Below are 19,737 nucleotides of genomic sequence, written 5' to 3' on the forward strand. Positions count from 1 at the left end.
AAATATCTTTTTTGACCTGAAATTGTTACTTATGTTAGTTTGTACAGTGAAGTGTGAGCAGAAAGTTCAAAGAGAAGGTACTAACTGTTGCATTTTTCTTTGCACAATAACAGCAGAGAGGAAGATGTAGTTTTTAGCACAGTGATGTGCCATTCCAAGTCCTGAGTTGGTTATACCACAGATCCAGGTTGCTCTGTTCTGAAATTGTGGGTATACCCTTGAATTTGAAGTTATCTTCAGCCAGAAGTAAATGGCTCATACCTTTATTTATTTATTTATTTATATCCCACCTGTCTTCTGGATTTCTAAATTACCAAGGCACAAAGGGAACTTCTAGTGCATTCTGCAGTTGCTTTAGCCCTAATTTGGTATTGGCCTTCATGTCCAAAGAGTTTTTCAGCTGCTGGACCACTAATTCTCACAGTACTATAAACCCATGGTCTGTGTTTACAGCCTTACAGAATGTGCAGGTCAGCATCCCGGCATTTGCCACCTGGTGGGAAGGTTTGTTTGCCTAGTTAAAGGCCTCTTGGAGAAGCTGCTGGATTACCGGACTGTGATGAATGATGAGAACAAGGATAACCGCATGAGCTGCACCGTGAACTTACTGGTATGTTCTCTTGTCATTCCTGTGTGAGGACAGAGAAGAGCTTTAGAATGCAGTTTGTAATGGTAAAGGTAAATCTTCCTGGGAGCAAGAGTGGCTGACAATGCTCAGTAGTGATTTAAACTCTGATATAAACTTTTATATCTGTTTGTGTGGATATATGCACAAACCTGAAAGCAATGTCCTTCAGTTCTTTGGTTTTGCTTGTGTATTTTATACACTTTGATTGTGTGGATAAATGAGGAAATCTATTGCTTGTATACCTTTTGATAGGCTTAATGTAATAGTGGGCTATTCCAAAGTCAAGTTTTGCATCAGAAGCTAACCTGCTTGCTGCTTTAGCAATTCAGCAATTACAGTTTTAATTTCTGGGAAGAAATCTGCAGATGCAGATGCACTTGCACTGAGGTGCCGAGAAGATTTGAGTCTCTGCTCTGTAGGCCACCCTGTCTTTTTTCTATTCCTATTCTGTGTTGAGGCTATCACATACAGAGATTCCTCTACCAGAGAATTCCTCTAAGCTGCAGAGGAACCTTCATCAGCTGTAAAGGTTGGAGGGAGAACATGGTTAGTATGTATTGTGCTCATATACTCTTCCGTTCATCAATAATTGCTGTGCCATGCAGTATTGATTTCTGCAGCTCTTGAGGAGGCAGCTCTTGTCAGACATTGTGCATAGCCTTAGCAACTCGTGCACCCACAAAAGCGCAGTTGTTGCAAAAATGGGTTGACTCCTGGAATCAGCCGTCTAGAGGTATTACACAGCAGTGTTCCATACCAACAGCGTGGCCTATCAGCTTCAATAAATACCAGCTTTTTTTGTGGCCACCATGTGTAGCCAAAGCATGCAGTTTGTTCTGTTAATACACTTGGATAGCCATATTCTCCTCTTCAACAGGAAAACTTTCGCTAATGATTTCATTAGTGAACTAGGAGAAGTACACGTGTATACTTCTAATTAGTTATTATTATGCATATGCATGTATTATATATACATGTTATATAATATATAACCTATATGTAATATTATACATTCATATACATATATACATATGTATTATATAATACATATTATACATATGTATGTATAATAATAACTAATTAAAATCTTAATTGTAGTAGTGCCAGGTTTAAACATAAGACAGTCTGTAGGTAATGTATTTATTGCTCTGTCCAACTACCAAGAAAAGTGAAGCTTTAGCACATGTATTTTTATCTTGTTTTAATAAAAGAAATTAGGAGATAACTTCTAAATGTTTGTGTCCCTAGAATTTCTACAAGAACATTAACCGTGAAGAGATGTATATCAGGTATGGCAGTTGTTCTGTTGGATCTGTTTTGGAGAGAGCAATGGTATTCTCTTGTGAACACTGGCAACATAGAAACTACACTTCTCCCCATGCCACCTTCCAGGTTTTACAGGGACTTGCTTTGTCTTTCTGGGTTGGTTTTCTCCTTTGTCTTTATCTGTTGTGCGAGCACTGTTTACATGGAAAATGTTTACATGCAATCCAAAAGTGCTGCAGAGGAAGGCATCTGTCTTTAGTAAAGAAATAATGGACTCAAGAGGTCTGATTTAGACCTTGAGTCTAGTAGTTCCTCTTTGAGGTGGAGCTGACAGCAGTTCACAGAAGTTTGATTCCTTCTCCTCCTTTTGTGCAATGTTTCAGCACACACAGAGAGCACAGAAAAGTCTGAACAAATGCACAGCACTTTAACCCACTCAGAGTGTCTTTAAAGATTCTCTGAGTGGTGACTGCATGGCATCTATCTTGAAGCTCCCATTACAGGTGTTATGTACAACTTTTGTGACACTTCCTATTCCAATCATGTCAATATCTAGTGTCATTCTTGTTCTCTTCTCTAATAGATATTTGTATAAACTGCGAGATCTTCATCTAGACTGTGAGAATTACACAGAAGCAGCATATACCCTTCTGCTCCACACCTGGCTCTTGAAGGTTAGGTTTTCTCAATATATAAATAAGATCTTTCAATTTCCAAACTTATAAACTAAAAAGTGATTGTCTTAATCTCTGATTTACTGTGTATATGAAACTTTCCATAGGAGTATTCAAGTTTCTAGTTAAAAATACTGCAGTAGGTAACACAAAATGAACATTCATTGTTGAAATAGTGCTATTTTCCATAGGTGATTAAAAGCTAAACTAAATATTGTAGTAAAAGTAGTTTTCTTCATGGAGATAACTTTGTGTACAAATTCTGAAGCCACTTAACTTTGACATGGGTTTCATTTTGCAAATTTCTCACTATCCCAAATACTACGGGGATGAAAATTAATTGCAGTTTCTCGCAGCTTTCACAGGGGATGTCTGACTTTTCATTTCAAATCATACAGATCACTCTGTCAAATTATGTTTGATTTCTCTTGCAGCTGGTAATGATTTTTCGCTACGAGTAATGGTTGTTGTCACTGAATCTGACGTTATAAATAGAAATGGTCAGTAAGATGCACTTCCATTTCAAGGGAAAATTCAACACTTAAATGTTCTTCAGCAAAATCTGATTTTTTAATGGAAAAACTCATTTCAAAAGAAATTATGGAATTTCTTTAAGTGCAGAGCCACATAAATATTGCTTTTCAAAGTGCTGTTTTGCTTAAACTTCATTTTGACTTTTCTGATCATACAAAAATATGAAGCAGATTTTATTTATTGGTATAGACAAAGATAACATTACATGCAAATATTTTAATACAAAACCACCACATAACCCCCAGATCAGTCCGGATGACACCACTGAAATAAACCATTTTTTCTCACACAGACTTTTTATCTTAAATTTCTGTGTGAGGAGCAGGAAGGAACAGAAGTTTTTAAAGTATTTTGTCTAGTCCTGGCTATCAGATGAAGCAGAGCATGCATTTGAGGAGATGATGGAAACATTTGCAGTGCCTCTTCGTGGTCATGTAAAAAAGACTGGGGGGAAAAAACCACTCAGAAAATCCCAGGGGACCAGATCTTGGGGTACGGGAGATGTGTCTGTGAAGAGCTGAACTCCAAGAAGTTGTGGGTTTTAATGTGGCTTTATTCTCAGTGGTCAGATGAGCAGTGTGCACCCCAAGTTATGTCAACAGAGTTCCAGTGTTCACAGACCTATCGCCAGTTGAAAGAGAATTTGTATGAGAAGATCATTGAATACTTTGACAAAGGAAAGGTAGGTCTGAAGAGTTCTTCTGCCAAATTTCTTTTTACTGTGTTACTTTGTATAGTTATATTTAATGAATATCCTCTGTATAAAACATTTGTGTAGGAAAACCTCTTTGAAATGTGGGTCAATTACAAGTTGCATTCTGAAAGGTTATTCACAGTGCGTATCTTTATATGGACATAATTTTTTCAGTAACCATACTTACCAAGAAAGAGGACTGATGTTTACGCTAGTCATGAGCATCTCTGTAAGGCAGCAATAAAATAGTAACAGCTCTTGGCTGTACTTCCCTTTACTACACAAAAGCCCACGGACTACACAGACCTCACTGCTGACCCATTCCATCATTTTTTCCTGATTCCAGACAGTTCAAAATGGACATACTTACTTCTGTGAAGCCAGAGAACTGCATCCCAAACTGAATATGTTGCAGTTTGATGTTCAGCACCTGGGGTTAGTTCAGCTTTCTTAAAAACCCCTGTTAATACGATTGCCTGTCAGTGCAATGACAGTAGAGCTGAGATTTCTGAAAATCAAGCAACGGGCTAGAAAGCAAGGAAAAATTCTGCACTGCTGGATAAGGTTCAGAACTATCCAGCCTAGGAGGACCTAGGACCACCAGAAACCCCCTTTTGTCTCCTCTATCCTGAATACGTGAGAAGACTGACAGAATTTGTGGATATACCCTCAAAAGAGGGCATTTCTATCTGCTTTAAGACCACTTTTGTGCTGCATACATTAAGCACCTATAGCAGAAGAGTATAAACTGTCCCAGGCTTTCCAAAGCAGCTTGGTAATTCCTCACAGTAATTTTCAGAGCTGGTATTAAGCTGTGTAGAAGGAAACAAGCTGCTACTCCAGGCAAGTGGCAATTGAAGTCACATAAGTTTTTAGCTGATATGGGGGGCTCTTATGCAAGTCTACTGATGATTATGTGTCCTTCTGAATTTCCTGTGAAGTGTGCTGGGTTTAAGGAGAGGCAGGTGGCAGTCCCTTTATACACTGCTGCTGTGCTTAGGGTATATTCTGCATGTTATGCACCTTAGTGCTTTTCTCTTCTTTCTTAATGTATCTGAAAGGTCAGGTGATTCTTTTGCTATCTCATTGTAAAAATGAAGTGGGTTTACTTGTTCCTTCCCATAATGAACCATATAACACTCTCATTTTTTACATTAATCTGCTTTCCTAAAATTTATGATTGCCTCGAGTCTTCATTCTAAACGTGCAGGTAATAAATGACTTCAATTTAAAGACAGCATAACCAATAAAGCTGTAGTTAAACAGTGATGCATTAGAAACTTGTTGGTACTGGAATGCCTTTATGAATACGTGGTTGTATTGCAGATGTGGGAGGAAGCCATAGCTTTATGCAAAGAACTTGCAGATCAATATGAAAAGGAAGTTTTTGACTATGAACTTCTAAGTCAAAACCTGGTAAGTTTATTTAGAGGTCTTAAAATTATTTCAGTCACAGAAATGAGTGCTTTTGAGCTGTCAAATGATAGAGCTGCTTATGAGCTTGTTGTCTGAGTTGGGTTTTTAATTCATTTGTCGAAGAGTTGCTATGTTTTATTGTAACCAGCCACCACTAGATATTCAGAGATTCCTAAAGAACTTTGTTCATGTTGCATGGACATCTGCCTAGTAAGGTATTTTGAAACTTCTATAGATGAATCAACATGTTCTCAGCCTAATTTAAAGACATGCATAAAATAAATGTAACAGTTTTTGAGGCCCTTTAGGGTACACGTTAGGGTACACTTTAGGTACATTTTAGGGTAGAAAAAGCACCTGGATGCATTTTTTTTTCATTGAAAATTTTCTTTAAATTTTAGGAACTGGAATCTTGACAAACCTGAGGAACTCTGTTCTAATCAGGGACTGGGGAAGTAACACATTACAAGGAATTAGAACTAGGTCCAAAGGCTAGAAGGAAGATGAAATGATCAGTAATTTGTTTTCATTAAAATTGAATTAATATAAAGAGATCCTCTCTCTCCCCACATACCTTCTCTTTTTACCCCAAAGATTCCACACTCACATGATCTGTAACAAATGTTTAGGGCTCATTCAATAGCTATCCCCTCTACAAAGAAAGCACAGGAATCAAAACAGGATGTTCATGAACAGTGTTGAGTGCAGAAAGAGTTTCTTTTCCTCCCAATAAATTCTACTTTTAGCACAAACTAAAGGCTCAAGACAAGATAAAGACAGTATTTTTGCCAGTTCCATTTCAGTTGCAGTGCTGGGTGTCTCCTAGCTATAACACAGGAAATACAAATAGTAAACCCTAAATGACACTTGGTATTTTAAGGAAGACATTCTTCCAAGCCCTTTACATAGTGTGTGTCCTTAGCATGATGCTAGGGCAAAAGTGTGAGTTGATCCATAGCTCTGAAACCATTTGAGGCAGGGAGTTTTTCCAAGTGGGTTATTTCAGTAATGCTATCAGTGAAGTGTTTAAAGTGTAAACTGTGGCATGGTTGTTTGTTTTTCTATTCCTGAAGAAATGAAAGTTAAGGCTGATTCTGAGACCACAGAATTCAACTTGAAGCCATAAACATTTAGCTAAGTATTATATTTGCATAGAAATGTAAACAGTGTTTAACGTACTGCAGCAGTACATGTGCCAGCGCATGCAGACTGGTTAGTGCTGTAGCTCACTGACTGGTTGGTAGCTCTCACATATTCACTGAGAGCTGTAGCACAGAGCCTAGTATTGCTGTGCAGGTTAACAGCAAAAAAAAAAAAAACCAAACAGAAGGAACTGAAGTTGCTTTTGCTTTCAGATTCAACAGGCAAAGTTCTATGAAAACATCATGAAAATTCTGAGGCCTAAACCGGACTATTTTGCTGTTGGGTATTATGGCCAAGGATTCCCCACATTTCTAAGGGTAAACCTGTTTAAACTCTTCCTTTTTTTTTTATTTTTCATTTATTTTCCTATGCTTCTAAAAATGTGAGAGTGCTCTCCTAATGAGTCTCTGGGGATATTTGGCATGGATTTAGTTTTGCTTGGGTGCAGAACTGTAGAGAATCTGAATTGTCACTTGTACGGCTGTGCATGAAAAGTTTTCAGATGCGTTTTTAAAGTTGACTATTTCTCTTAGTTTGATTGTAGGAACTGGAGGATACTTCAGTAGTGAAGGTGGTACGCGACAGCCAAAAGCAGCAATATGATGTAATTCAGTGAGGGTAGCTCTTTATGGTTTATGAGTCTTAGAACTGGATGATCTTAAGGCCCTTTCCAACCCTAACTATTCTATGATTCTGTGTTTCTTGGATGAGTCCCCACACAGGTTATTGGTAACTAGTAGAATGCTATTAACAAACTTGTGTCCAAATTAAACCCCAAATTCTGTTTCACATGAGGGAGGGATTTTAAGTGGGCCTTACATGAACTGACAAGAGTTTCACTTTTATGTTGCCTCTCAGCTACAACTGAAATACATTGCCAATGTAGAAACAGCATATTTCTAAGACCAATGCACTCTATCAACAAATATTGTGCCTTTAACAGTGGGAAATAGTAGTTAAGTAGGATAGGGAAGAGGAATATAATGTAGAGCAGATGTGCAGTGATACTGACCCGGTAAATATTCCCTGTGTACCTGATAAACAGCTTCCTGGGCTGGAGGTGACAGTTTTGTTTTCTAGCACTTCATGGATTGTTCGACAGTGAATTTGTCCAGTTGCTTTCTGAACTAATGCCCTCCAGAACAGTGGACTCACAATATGTGTGCTGGAAATTTGCTGTTGCCTTTTTGTTCTTGTATGATAATTTCTCTACACTAGTTCTTACAGGGAGACTGAACAGTTTTCCTTTAATTCCTTTCCTCATCCCATTCATGCTATATTGTTCCTTATAGTTTTGGTTTGTCTAATGCAACCACTCCGTATGTTTAACATCCTGGTACCCTTGCTGTCCATGTCCTAGTTCATGAGATGGCAGGACAGGAAGTGTACATGCTATTTGAAATGCAGATATACTATAAGTTAGTTCAGTGTGATGATATCGATTCTTCTTTTCTTTCCCTGTTTTCCTTGTAATGACCCAAGTTCACATTGCTTTTTTGATATCTGATGGGCATTGAGCTGACATGTTCATACCAACTGTCTGCTATGACTCCTGAATGAAAGTTTTTTCCTGAATGGTAACAGCTAGTTGATATCTTAGGACAATTATGGTAAGTTTGAGCTGTTTTCATTAAACAGACCTCTATACACTGAATCTACTCCCAGTTTTCTTTGCTTTTCTCCACTTTTGACTACTATGTGAAAAACAAGAATCCAAAGGGTCTGTTTTTAATCAGGAAATCTGCCAAACTTAAAAAGTCATGCACAAATGGTTTTTACTTTATACTTTTACGTTTTACTGGTCTTAAAAGAGCATTGCTTTCTTTTAACCACAGTAGTGCATGTCTTCAGAGCATAAAACCAACCTGAATATTTGATGTTTTCTTGTAGCAAAAGAATCTTTTCTTACATACTACAATGAATATTGTAGCTTTCGTTACTCTTGAAAAGCGGTGAAAGACTTCTCTTTGCCAGTTTTAAAGGCCAAAGTTGCCTTGAAAACAGGGGAAAAAATATGCTAATATTACACCAAATTAAGCATTCACCTTTTGTTTCTGGTATTATAGATGTACCCCGTTTAACAAAGCAAACCGAACCACAAATGAAGTTACAGTATTGTAAATGAGGACATGTCATAATATCAAGGAGGAAGGAGCAGGATCAGGCAAAGGAAACTTATACATTAGTATTAGAGAGCTGTGAAACCTGGATCCAGAATGTTTTTGAAAGACGCTTTTGCTTGACAGACAAGAAGAAAAAGAGTTGCAGGACTTTCCTTACCTCCCATTCTGATTTTATTCTGCTCTACAGGAGCATCCTTAGTGCTGATGCCACTTTGTCTTCATTCTGTCTAACAGCATCCAGTAGGAACTCTGGACAGTCAGTGCTGCCTTCTAGCACACAGTCAAAGTTGTGTCCCGCTTCATAGTTAATGAACATTCAGAAAGCAGTAACACTCCAAAATTTGGAGATGCTGTTGTGCCTTTGTACTGACAAACATGTATCTCTAGCTTCTGCCTCAGTTTCATATAGCCCAAGAAATGTATTCCTTGCAGAACAAAGTATTCATCTACCGTGGGAAGGAATATGAGAGGAGAGAGGATTTCCAGGCACAGCTGATGAGTCAGTTTCCCAGTGCTGAGAAGATGAACACCACCTCACCTCCTGGAGAGGAGGTGAAAAGCTCTCCTGGTCAATGTATCCTTTAACACGTGGGAGATGAGTGTTTATCCATGTGGAACAAGAATTTCCTAAAAAGGAAGCAATGTGGCAGCTCAGTTTGCACTTTGATGTCCTTCAGGTATTTTATGGTTGTTCCTAAAGTGTTTGCTCCTGGTTTTCTCACAGTTCTAAGCGCTCTGTCTCTTTCAGTCATCACGGAATCATGTCGGTTTGAAAAGACCTTAAAATTGAGTCCAGCCATAAACCTAGTCCACCAGTAAGCCATGTCCCTAAGTGCCACTTACACACATTTCTAATACCTCCAGAGATGGCGACTTGACCGCTGCCCTGGGCAGCCTGTTCCAGTGCTTGACAACCCTTTCAGTGAAGAATACTCATTCAAGTCCATAGATGGTTTACCTTTATTTTCTTCAGATGGCAAAACTAGTGATGAACACTTGAATGGCCAAGTTTAAAGCAGTGATTTGTCAGTTACCTCACATTCCTAGCTGTTACGTCTAGATACTAAATTAACATCTTCCTTGAACATTGTTCTGACTGACACTGCACTTGGCTATCACTTGTATGTCTGGCATCAGAAATAGGCCTTATGTCAGTCTCAGATATTTTCCTAGGAAAAATTAACTCGTAAACATCATTAACCACCTTTTAAAATACCCCAAATTATTCTTGTTTAGAAGTACTCGAACAGTTGCTTGGATGCATTATCTTTTTCTTCATGTTTTGATTTAAATCATTCCTGGCTGAGCAGATATGAAATCACCTGATTGTATCAGATATTTCTTTTTTGTCACATGTTGATTTTCCTTTATTAATTCTCAAGGTAATGGAACATTTCACACGCTCTCTTAGGTGCAGCCTAATAGAACCTGCTGGAGGAGAAAAGAATCCTGCTTTCTGTTCACATGGTTGGGCCTTATTACAGGCTTTCCTAAAGTCCTACATTAAGCTTGAGACATAAGTCTGATTGGTATCTTAACTAATTGTATTTTTTTAATTGCTCAAATCTAACAGGAGATATGCACTACTTACACATTTCAGAAAAATCTAACCAGAGGACATGAGTTTCAGATAAATTGAAATACATAGCATGATATATTTACTTACAAGTACAGTATTCAGCTTCAAAAATAACACTTTTGTGGAAAAAAATCTGGAGTAAGAGGGATGCTCAGTTACAGATTTCCAAGATGAAATTCTAGACACGAGGACCTTACATATGCTTAAAGCTAAACAGTGAAATCCTTAACATCAGATGTTGTTGATGTTTTTTTTTTGTAAATTGGCAGGGCTTTAAAATTTAATGAATGATTCAGTGCAATAAATTTGGCTACAAATACTCAAGCTCAGTAAATAATAAAAATATGCAGTTCAAAATGAATATTAATATACATTCACTGGTTACTAGTGGCAGATTTTTCCTTTTTGGCAAAGCGAGCAGCAGAAATGAAACCCTGAACCTTGTAAATATTTCATCAGGAAATGTCTTTTTTTATTATAATTCTGTTTTTCATTTCCCCCCCAGCCTGCACTATTTCAAACCAATAGTCAATGACATGCCCTTAACTTGCACGGTTTCAGATATCCAGTGTTTTACAGTGCAACCAGTCCTCGAGGAGCAGCCCAGATTCAAAAATAAAGCAGTACCTGATCAAATCATAAAGTAAGTGAATTTCTGTAGTAGATAATACAGTGAAAGGCAGGCCATGCTCCTAAACTGACCACCGTTACTCCGTGGATTCAGTCATTTGCCAATGGATCTTTTATTGTCTTAGTTAACTGACTTATGTATTCCCTAGGGATGTCATGAAAGAATATCTACCACTTAAGGACTAGCATATGGTGACAGGGTGGGGAGGTGGAATCCATGCTTTGGGTCCAAGTTAGTGTGTTTTCAACACAGCTCCTTAGGTAAATGATGGAGAGAGAGGTCTTAGAGGTGGCTGGCAGCACGACAGTGGTTGAGTTGAAGGCTCTTGTACAACAGAATCTTGTTATGACTTGTTTTCCAAGTGCAAAAGACATTGAGCAAAATGGTTTCCATTTGTACTATGGTCAAGATTTTGTAAAGGAGAAAAGGAAATTAATTGTCCAAATCATTTTGAGACCAAACTAGCTAACCTTTGTAGAACTGCTTGAACTTACTACAGGCTCCTACTTAAGTGCCCCTACTTAAGTATACATCTGAAAAGTGATAGTTCATTCCAATTGCTGATGCTGAAACTGCATACAGTAAGTACTGGAATATTGGCTGACTTCAGGCTTGTGAGACTTTTGCCTCCAAATCCATCAATATACAAATAATAAGATGGAGAGAGACTCATGCCTGTAGTGACACAGTGATGGAACTGTACAGTACTTCCTTTTCTTTATTGATGCAGATAACCTCAGTAGGTTGGATCAGAAACCATATGTTCCTATGAAATATCATACCATAAGCTTGATTAGCTCAACTGTTTAGGGTGTCTTCATTTGTTTCTTGCTGTAGGTTTCCAAAACATGGCTTGTTTTTACTGTAAAATATTTTATTTTCTCTGCAAATTTAGCTTTTACTTAAAATATAATTAATTCTTAAGGACAAAAATTGAAAAAAAAACAAAAGGAGAGGGATGTTGGTTTTGCAGAGAGACAGAACTGTGCAATCTCTGCTTTTGAATCAGCCAGTGCTAGAAGCCGAGGGGTTACAAGGTCAGTGGAAATATGTGCTTATAGGGATTAGGAATGATTCATTAGCTAAACAGAATAGACCATAACGTGAATTTGCAATAGATTCTTTACACTGATGTCCCCTTCTGTATTTATATACATTTTCTTGTCTGTCACAAAAAATTCTTAGTAATGGCTTCAAATGTTTAGTTTCTTGAATACCTCTAGTTCAGCATTGTGAGCAGAATTACTAGGCATGATTAAACTGAAGTGGCATGTGCTGTGGAGGAAAAAACACATGTATTTCAGTTCAGGTGAATAGAGCCACTCTGTTCAGCCAGTTATTTTGAACAAAATATTTTCCTTTTCTATGTCATTCTGAGGCAGGCAAGCAGTGTGCATGCCACAGCAAGAGACAGGAAAGCAAAAATCTTTTCTAGACCTTCTGCTGGAGGTTTTAACATAACTACACCCAGTCACAAGCTGAAGCTTCATACTTGTAAAATACTGTGTGTTGACCCTGATTTATAGCTAAATAATTGTCTCCTGAGTTTTCAGTAAAGTGTCTTTTTTCTGAGCGGTAAATTTACTTTTAATTAAAAACTCAACTGCCTCAAAATGAAATATTTCACTGAGATACCAAGATCCATAAATTTCTGAATTCTGTATTTTACAATAGTTTTTTATTCTTCCAGTTTTTACAAATCCAACAACGTGCACCTGTTCCACTACTCAAGACCAGTCAGAAAAGGATCTGTTGACCCTGAAAATGAATTTGCTGTAAGTAGATGAATGACAGAGTGATGGATGAGGTTCTGGTCGCTGTGACTGAATTCTGATCTAGATCCTTTCTTAGCCTCAGATCACTCCTTACAGACACCCTAACTTTAGGATCTGGTTCAAAAAACTAAACACAAGGTTTTTCCATTTCAGCATTACTTCTATTTACTTACTCAATGATACATCCCTGTTTCAGTTGCAGATAAACATTATGTAGCGAAATGTGTTCAACGCATTTGTGTTAAGCAGTAACATTTTCTGGTACAGATTTTCATTATGAAATAAGATGCCATGTAAATGAATCTCAAATGTTTTGCCTCTTGCAGCTGACAGCACTTGAGTCAGCTGCCAGCTTGTCAATGAAGAGGTATGTGTTGACTGTCTTCATCAGTCCTCCCAAATCCAGACAGACTGCAGTACTACCTGTGTCATTTTTATTCCTATTCCCTATGGTGTAATACTGAGAATGGTCTTTGTTGTTTAACTATTCTAGGAAATCTGCAATAGCATACATTATTTTTTAGTGTCATGCATAAAAATGTGGTAAATTTTTATATTTTCATTATATAGATACCTGATACTGTATAGTTTGTCATGGAACCATGTCATCCAGTCCTTAAGGTTAAAGCTGTGCTCTTGGGATAGTGGTGGGAAAAGCTATTTATTTAAAAGAATGGACCATTTCACTTCTGTGTGTGTTGATTAGTCCTGTCAACAGTTTCACTTGAGAAGCTTCTCACCCTTTTAATTTAATATTGTTAAATTCAATACTTCAAAAGCAAACTCTACCTTGACATCTCAGCTTTGCACTGTATTACCAAGACCCATGATGCACATCAACTTCCTTTGCAAACCAGAGTTTTGAAACCATTTATGAATATACTTTGGAATTGGTTTACAGAACCTACATCATTAATGTTTTCAGTGCTGATGACAGTAGATAATATTCATACTTGCTTCAGATAGCTGAAGTTAGATGAGCTGATACTGGTAAAATAAGGAGCAATAGCATAAATGAACTAGTGGCATTTTAAACTACCAATAGCTAGTCTTGTTTGGAGAAGAAAAGAAAGGAGCAGAAAAGGGTAAGAATGCTGGCAAATTGTTGCAGGGGTATTACTGGGTTTAATTCCAGAAATATGTGGAGGGAGGAAGAATAATCTGAGTAGAGGTGAGAGTAGGTCATTTAGTTGTGGTCATTCAATCTGTAATGACAAAAACAGGAATAGATAGCAAAAGATGCAAAAGTGATTTTCCTCTGCTTTGTGCTACAGATGATGTAATCTGAAACCAGACAAATGATTTGTGCAGATTGCTGTGCTCAATTCATTTTGTAGCGTCCTTTAACGCAAAAATGTGCATATAGTTTCCATCTATATGCTTAGACTCTGACATTCCAGAAGGCAGGAAAGATTAAAGTTTAAATCCTGACATACCATTTTCTCCCTGCTATGTTTTTTTTAATAGTCTATGTGGATTGAGAGAACATCGTTTGTTACAGCATACAAACTTCCTGGGATTTTACGATGGTTTGAGGTTGTCGCCATGTCACAGGTGTGTATTAACATGCTGAGAACCCAAAAAACATGTATCTATACATATCCTTGTGTACAAAATTGTGAATTTATCACACAAGACTATTTTAGTTACTTATTTTTATATCTACAAAACTGTAACTACTTACATTTTTATCTTTCTATTGCTAGGATCAATGTATCTTGCACCTGATTCATAGCTTCAGCACCAAGTCCTAAGAGAATTGAATAAATCTCTGTTGGTTTGATGAATATTAAGAATGTTGTGCATATACATGAATAACAGTTTCATAAAACCAAAAAGACCTTTTTATCTCTTTATTAACCTAAGAAGCTTTTTGTTTCTTTATAGACTACAATTAGTCCTTTAGAGAATGCCATTGAGACTATGTCCATGACAAATGAAAAGATTCTGATGATGATTAACCAATACCAGAGTGATGAGAACCTTCCTATTAATCCACTTTCTATGCTTCTGAATGGAATTGTTGATCCAGCAGTTATGGGTGGCTTTGCTAAATATGAGAAGGTAAGAGCTTTTAAGTCAATGCAAAGGACATATTCAGATACAGTATACCATAATCCTATTACATCCTTTGGTCAAAGTGGCAGTGAAATATGGACTGGGACTATGAAAGCCGTAACTTCAGTGATTAAGAGATCCTCATATCCTGGTCACATCTGTCTTTGAAAGCAGAAACTAGCAAGTAGAGTAACCGAATCTCAGTATTAATTGCAGTTATGAGGGGTTTCATATGTTTGTGGGACAAAAATACCCTTTTTGTGGCTAAATAGGCTCTCACACATCAAAAGATTTGGCCCAAAGTAAATGAACATCTTAATCCTACAGTGGGTCTGCAGTATTTAGATGTCAGTTAGCAATCCAGCTGTCACCAGGTTTCCTCAGTAACAGCAGTTTCCATGTAGCAGGTTTTGTTGTAGAAAACAGGAACACAAATAAAAACTGTTCTGGCAATACATGGAAAATAGAATGTCTTTTGGAACTGAACTGTAGAAAATTTGTCCCTAAGGCCACCTTGTGAAGGTGCAGCAGGAGAGAAAACAGGAATGCTAAAAACTCATATAAATTTAAACTCTAAATTATTGAAGTTTGGGATTAAAATCAACGTGGGGTTACCCAACAGCTGCAGAAAAAGCAAGTGCCATGCCCAGGAGCAGGCTCAGCACATCAGATAGACTCAGTGCTGAAACAATGCCATATGTGCGTGTATATATATGTACACACATGAATTATATGTGGTAAGCATGAACTATGCTGAAGGAGTATGGCTTATGCTATGTTAGTCCTCAAGTATCATTTGTTTAGCTATTTGCCAGTAATGGACTAATAGCTTCATTCTTCTTTTGTACATGGAGGATGAGATCTTTGAGCAGCAGAAGGCAGTGTGTACACAGCGTCTGGCTCTGCTTGTCGATGGCAGAGAGAGATTCCTGTGTAAGGCTGACTTACGTCAGTAAGTAGAGTACTTAAATAAAGTGATCATTTATCCATGTAAATCATGGTACTCCAAATATGCAACTCTTTATTTTAAGTGCAAGCTTAATAAAATCGTAACTGGGTTTCATAGTAAGGGTCTTAGACTCAGAAGTGTTGGACACAGACTGAATACATTTTACCAAAACAGTCCACCTCAGCTATGAGGAATTACTGTCTGGTTAAGGAGCATGCATGTGTCTCTCTGGCCATCAGTCGGAGTCACTGCAGTAATGACTGATCTCTTTTACTATCAAAATGATGGACTGAATAATTATGTTTTTTGTCTAAGGCTTTCTTTACAGATGAATATAGCAGAGATCATCCACAGGATCTGGAAAAGCTGAACAGACTCAAAGATCTAATTGCTTGGCAGGTAACTTCTTTCTGACAGCAGTCATCTGAGCCTTCATCAGCTATTCCTTTAGTCTGCTCTTTTCTATCAGGAGAACATAGCATTTAGATGACTCACTTTTACCATTTAATTTTGGGGGGGGGAGGGGGTAGGGAAGGGTATGTTGGTTGTTTGGGGTTTTCTTTTACTGTTTCCCCAAAGCAGGGAGGGGTAGAAGAACGAGATTCTTGTTACAGATTTTCCTGCCTAGTTCTGTGAAGAGTTCATAGAGTATTTTGAAAAAGGATTCATAGTAAAACACTCCCTCTTAAGCTATATGTTATGTTTCAGAGTATATATAGCTGTAAGAGGACTATCTATGTATTGTCCTGTTTAGATATTAGTAGTATGAGCAATGACTTCAGTTCTTTCCATTTTAATGTGCATAACAGGAAGCATGTATTACTGACCCATTCAGATCACTGCTGGAATCTCACAGCTATGACTCCTCATCCTCTGATGTGGCATGTGATTGCTAATACATTCTTGGAGCTAAGTGATCCTGTCCTTCAGGTTTTTTAAAATCTGTGCCTAAACTGGAGAAATGGCTTAATTAAAAGATTCACATCATATTTCCTGAGGAGTGTCATTATTACAGTGTCAGTTGTTCGATGAAATGCTGCCAAGAGTCAGGGGTGTTACCCATAAATCTCTTTATGTCTCAGAGAAAGCAGCAGGCCAGAAAAGCACTCTGTAGAACACATCGTTTGGAGTGGTTCATCAAAAGCCACATACTGTGGGCTACATTTACAGTTAAAAGGGCCAGGTTTTCAAGCCCAGGTTGTATTCCCAGAGGCAAACCAGAGCATGACAAAAGTCATAAGCCTTAATGAATTTCTGGGGAAACAAACAGTTGCAAATGTTAGAAATTCTCTTGGGAAACAGCTTTCCTAGAAGTGGGTGTTCCTTGGTTTCTCTTTGTTTGTGGGGTTCTTTTTTTTGCATGAGAAATGGAGCGGTAGTTGCTCTCAGGAGTTACATTCATGCTCAGTGAACCTACAAGATTGCTGCTACCTGCCTTTTGTGTGACAAATAGCATGGAAGGCCATTAGGAAATATTTGTAAGCTCTATCTCCAGGGGAAAACTGAATATTCTGCCTGTACTAGCAGCACCAAGGTTATTTGTTGTCTTGGTTTCGTTTGGCTAATTTATTTATCTATTTATGTATTTATTATTTATACATGTATAATTATATAACCAATAACATATATATATATATATATATAACCAATACTGCAGGAACCCTTTCTCCCTCAAAGAGGAAAATCCATCTATAGGAGGTGGTAACAGAAAACCTGCTCTTTTTGCTTTTGCTCATTTTCATTCAAGGGAAAATGGCTCTCTTTATTGACCTAAGCATTTGTCATGATAATGGAGGGAAGAAAAACATGACCTTAGAAATCATCAATTCTATTTGCATTATCTAGTCCAAATAGGAATTATTGCTATCTATATTTATACTGATGCTCGTCAATTTATACCAGTGCTGCGAGGGCTGGAGCAGCTCTGCTCTGGAGCCAGGCTGGGAGAGCTGGGCTTGTTCAGCCTGGAGAAGAGAAGGCTCCTGAAGGGAAGACCTTAGAGCAGCTCCAGGGCCTAAAGGGGCTACAGGAAACCTGGAGAGGGGCTTTGGACAAGGGCCTGTAGGGATAGGACAGGGGGAATGGCTTTAACCTGCCAGAGGGGAGACTGAGATGAGCTCTTAGGCAGAAGCTCTTCCCTGGGAGGGTGCTGAGGCGCTGGCACAGGGTGCCCAGAGAAGCTGTGGCTGCCCCATCCCTGGCAGTGTTCAAGGCCAGGTTGGACACAGGGGCTTGGAGCAAGCTGCTCTAGTGGAAGGTGTCCCTGCCCGTGGCAGGGGTTGGAACTGAATGAGCTTTAAAGGTGCCTTTGAACCCAAACTGCTCTATGGTTCTATGATTTATCTCTGTTTCAGAGATGAGAAACAACAAGATTTAACCATTTATTCCTCACAGCCTTTAAAATGAATCTTCCAAATGGTTTTAACGTATCTATTTTATTTTACTCTTTTCTTAATGTTTCTTAATGTTTCCTGTTTCATTTCAATTGATCTCAGTTTGATTATTGATTTGAGTTACCAACCTTTACAGCTTCTTCTGTATCATTGCCCACCACAGGCTCTGTATAAGGTTGCTTTCTGAGCATCTGAAGTACTCAGTGGATTTACTGGTATAAATTGATCATAACACCATCTGGCATAAGGTGGTAATTTCTGTCTATGCCTGCAAATCCCTCAAAAGAGGACAAACAGATCTCTGTAATAGATGGTCTTTAATACCATGTTTTTAAAAGTTATATTGAAATTGGCCTTCCTAAAGTAGGATCAAGTCAGTGGTGGACTGATGTTTACAGTATTATTTATGGGGTCAGAACACCAAACGGAAGCATGGAATTTATTTATTAAAATAAATGGATTTTACAGAAGAAGCTCCAAACATTAATGCAAAATGGCTATCCCAAAGGATGAACAGCAAATCCAAAAAGCACAGGGGTAGAACTGAGCACAGTCAGCCTGGATAGTGCAAGCTGCCTCTGTTCGTGGCTTGAGTTGTTCATTGTTGTATTGACTATTTCTTGACATGTGGGGAGAACAGAGGAAGTCTGCAGTATAAAATTGAGGAGAAAGGAAGAGGTCACCTTCAGTAACCAGACATTCACATACTGAATTGTTGCAGCAGTTGTCAAAGTGATCACATGAGGAAGCCCCGAAAGATTGATTGAAACCTTTCCCTTAAATTGCTTAATCCTCCATTTGAAAGAAAAGGGTATGAAACCACCTGCCTGGAATCCATTTGGATATCTTTTCATCCCTACCATCTTTGTTGTAAACTATGGCAGGCACCTTCAGAAGCAGGTGGGATAGGAGTATAAGAATGTTTTTAAAGGCTCACATAGTGTCTTTAATGTCATAAGGGATTAACATTAAAACACACAGGAGAGACAGAACAGTCACTATGAGGCAGCCAACGTGCCTCAAAAACTTACTGAGCAAGCCCATTTTTGAAGAGTCCTTTGCATCTTCTCTTGCTGTTAGAAGCTGAGATCAACTGACAAATCTACCTGCCAATCACAGGAACAGTTTTGCAGTTGGCTTAGCAGATACTTTAAGTGGAGCCAGAGGGGTTGTCAAACACTGTCTAATATTCTCACTTCCTCTTTTTTTATCCCCCTACTTAAGATACCTTTCCTTGGGGCTGGAATTAAAATTCATGAAAGAAGAGTTTCTGATAATCTTCGTCCTTTCCATGACCGTATGGAGGAATGTTTCAAGCATTTAAAAGTTAAAGTGGAAAAGCAATATGGAGCCAGAGAATTGGTATTGTTCTCCTTTCAACCTCTTTTGCAACTTCTCTTTACTTACTACACATCTTGCTGCTCTACACAAAAACACATACCAAACTTCTGCTTGTGGGTTTTCTTGTGATGTGAAGGTAGTTGGACCTGAGTTCTGTAGTCAAAGAGTTTATTCAATTCTCTGATGTATCTGGAAGGCTTGGAGTATTTTATTATGTCTATTAAAATTACAATTCTTTACTGCCTTCTATGGAAGAAAAAGCAAATTTTCATGTTTCTTCTCTTTGTAAGTTTTCTTAGTGGTTTAGGGCTTTGATCTACAATTGATGTCTCCCTGTGCTAGCCACTTCCAGCTGTGCTGTGAAGTAAACCCTCTCATGTGGATAATACTATAAATATTAGTTGACACCAAGATGAAATATATGGGAATTGAAGGATAACTTCCAAACGCAAACTCTCCGGACAATTCTTCAATAAAATAGTCTATCTGAGCTTGTGCAGGCTAGCAAGAATGATGTTGGCTGCTTTTTGTGA

The 19,737-nt window shown here is 38.1% G+C and overlaps 1 protein-coding gene and 1 long non-coding RNA gene across 3 annotated transcripts in view; one reads left to right on the forward strand and one right to left on the reverse strand.

Annotated features, from left to right (window-relative positions):
• The window catches only part of DOCK2 (dedicator of cytokinesis 2), a 167,157-nt gene that overhangs the window by 138,654 nt on the left and 8,766 nt on the right, over window positions 1–19,737 (forward strand). For both annotated transcript variants that reach the window (XM_062629202.1, XM_062629203.1), the window contains exons 35-47: window positions 454–610; window positions 1,877–1,917; window positions 2,478–2,568; window positions 3,665–3,784; window positions 5,123–5,212; window positions 6,568–6,672; window positions 8,911–9,052; window positions 10,619–10,700; window positions 12,379–12,463; window positions 13,931–14,017; window positions 14,351–14,527; window positions 15,786–15,869; window positions 19,088–19,225. In XM_062629202.1, the coding sequence (XP_062485186.1) occupies window positions 454–610; window positions 1,877–1,917; window positions 2,478–2,568; window positions 3,665–3,784; window positions 5,123–5,212; window positions 6,568–6,672; window positions 8,911–9,052; window positions 10,619–10,700; window positions 12,379–12,463; window positions 13,931–14,017; window positions 14,351–14,527; window positions 15,786–15,869; window positions 19,088–19,225 (1,399 nt within the window). The remainder of the gene's footprint in view (window positions 1–453; window positions 611–1,876; window positions 1,918–2,477; window positions 2,569–3,664; window positions 3,785–5,122; window positions 5,213–6,567; window positions 6,673–8,910; window positions 9,053–10,618; window positions 10,701–12,378; window positions 12,464–13,930; window positions 14,018–14,350; window positions 14,528–15,785; window positions 15,870–19,087; window positions 19,226–19,737) is intronic.
• LOC134169018 (uncharacterized) overlaps window positions 1–19,737 on the reverse strand; it is a 230,071-nt gene that overhangs the window by 118,850 nt on the left and 91,484 nt on the right. The window lies entirely within an intron of this gene.

This window comes from Pezoporus occidentalis, unplaced genomic scaffold, assembly GCF_034315485.1.
Source record: "Pezoporus occidentalis ecotype Australia unplaced genomic scaffold, CSIRO_AGI_Poc_V1 ctg33, whole genome shotgun sequence".
In the NCBI taxonomy this organism is placed as follows: domain Eukaryota; kingdom Metazoa; phylum Chordata; class Aves; order Psittaciformes; family Psittacidae; genus Pezoporus; species Pezoporus occidentalis.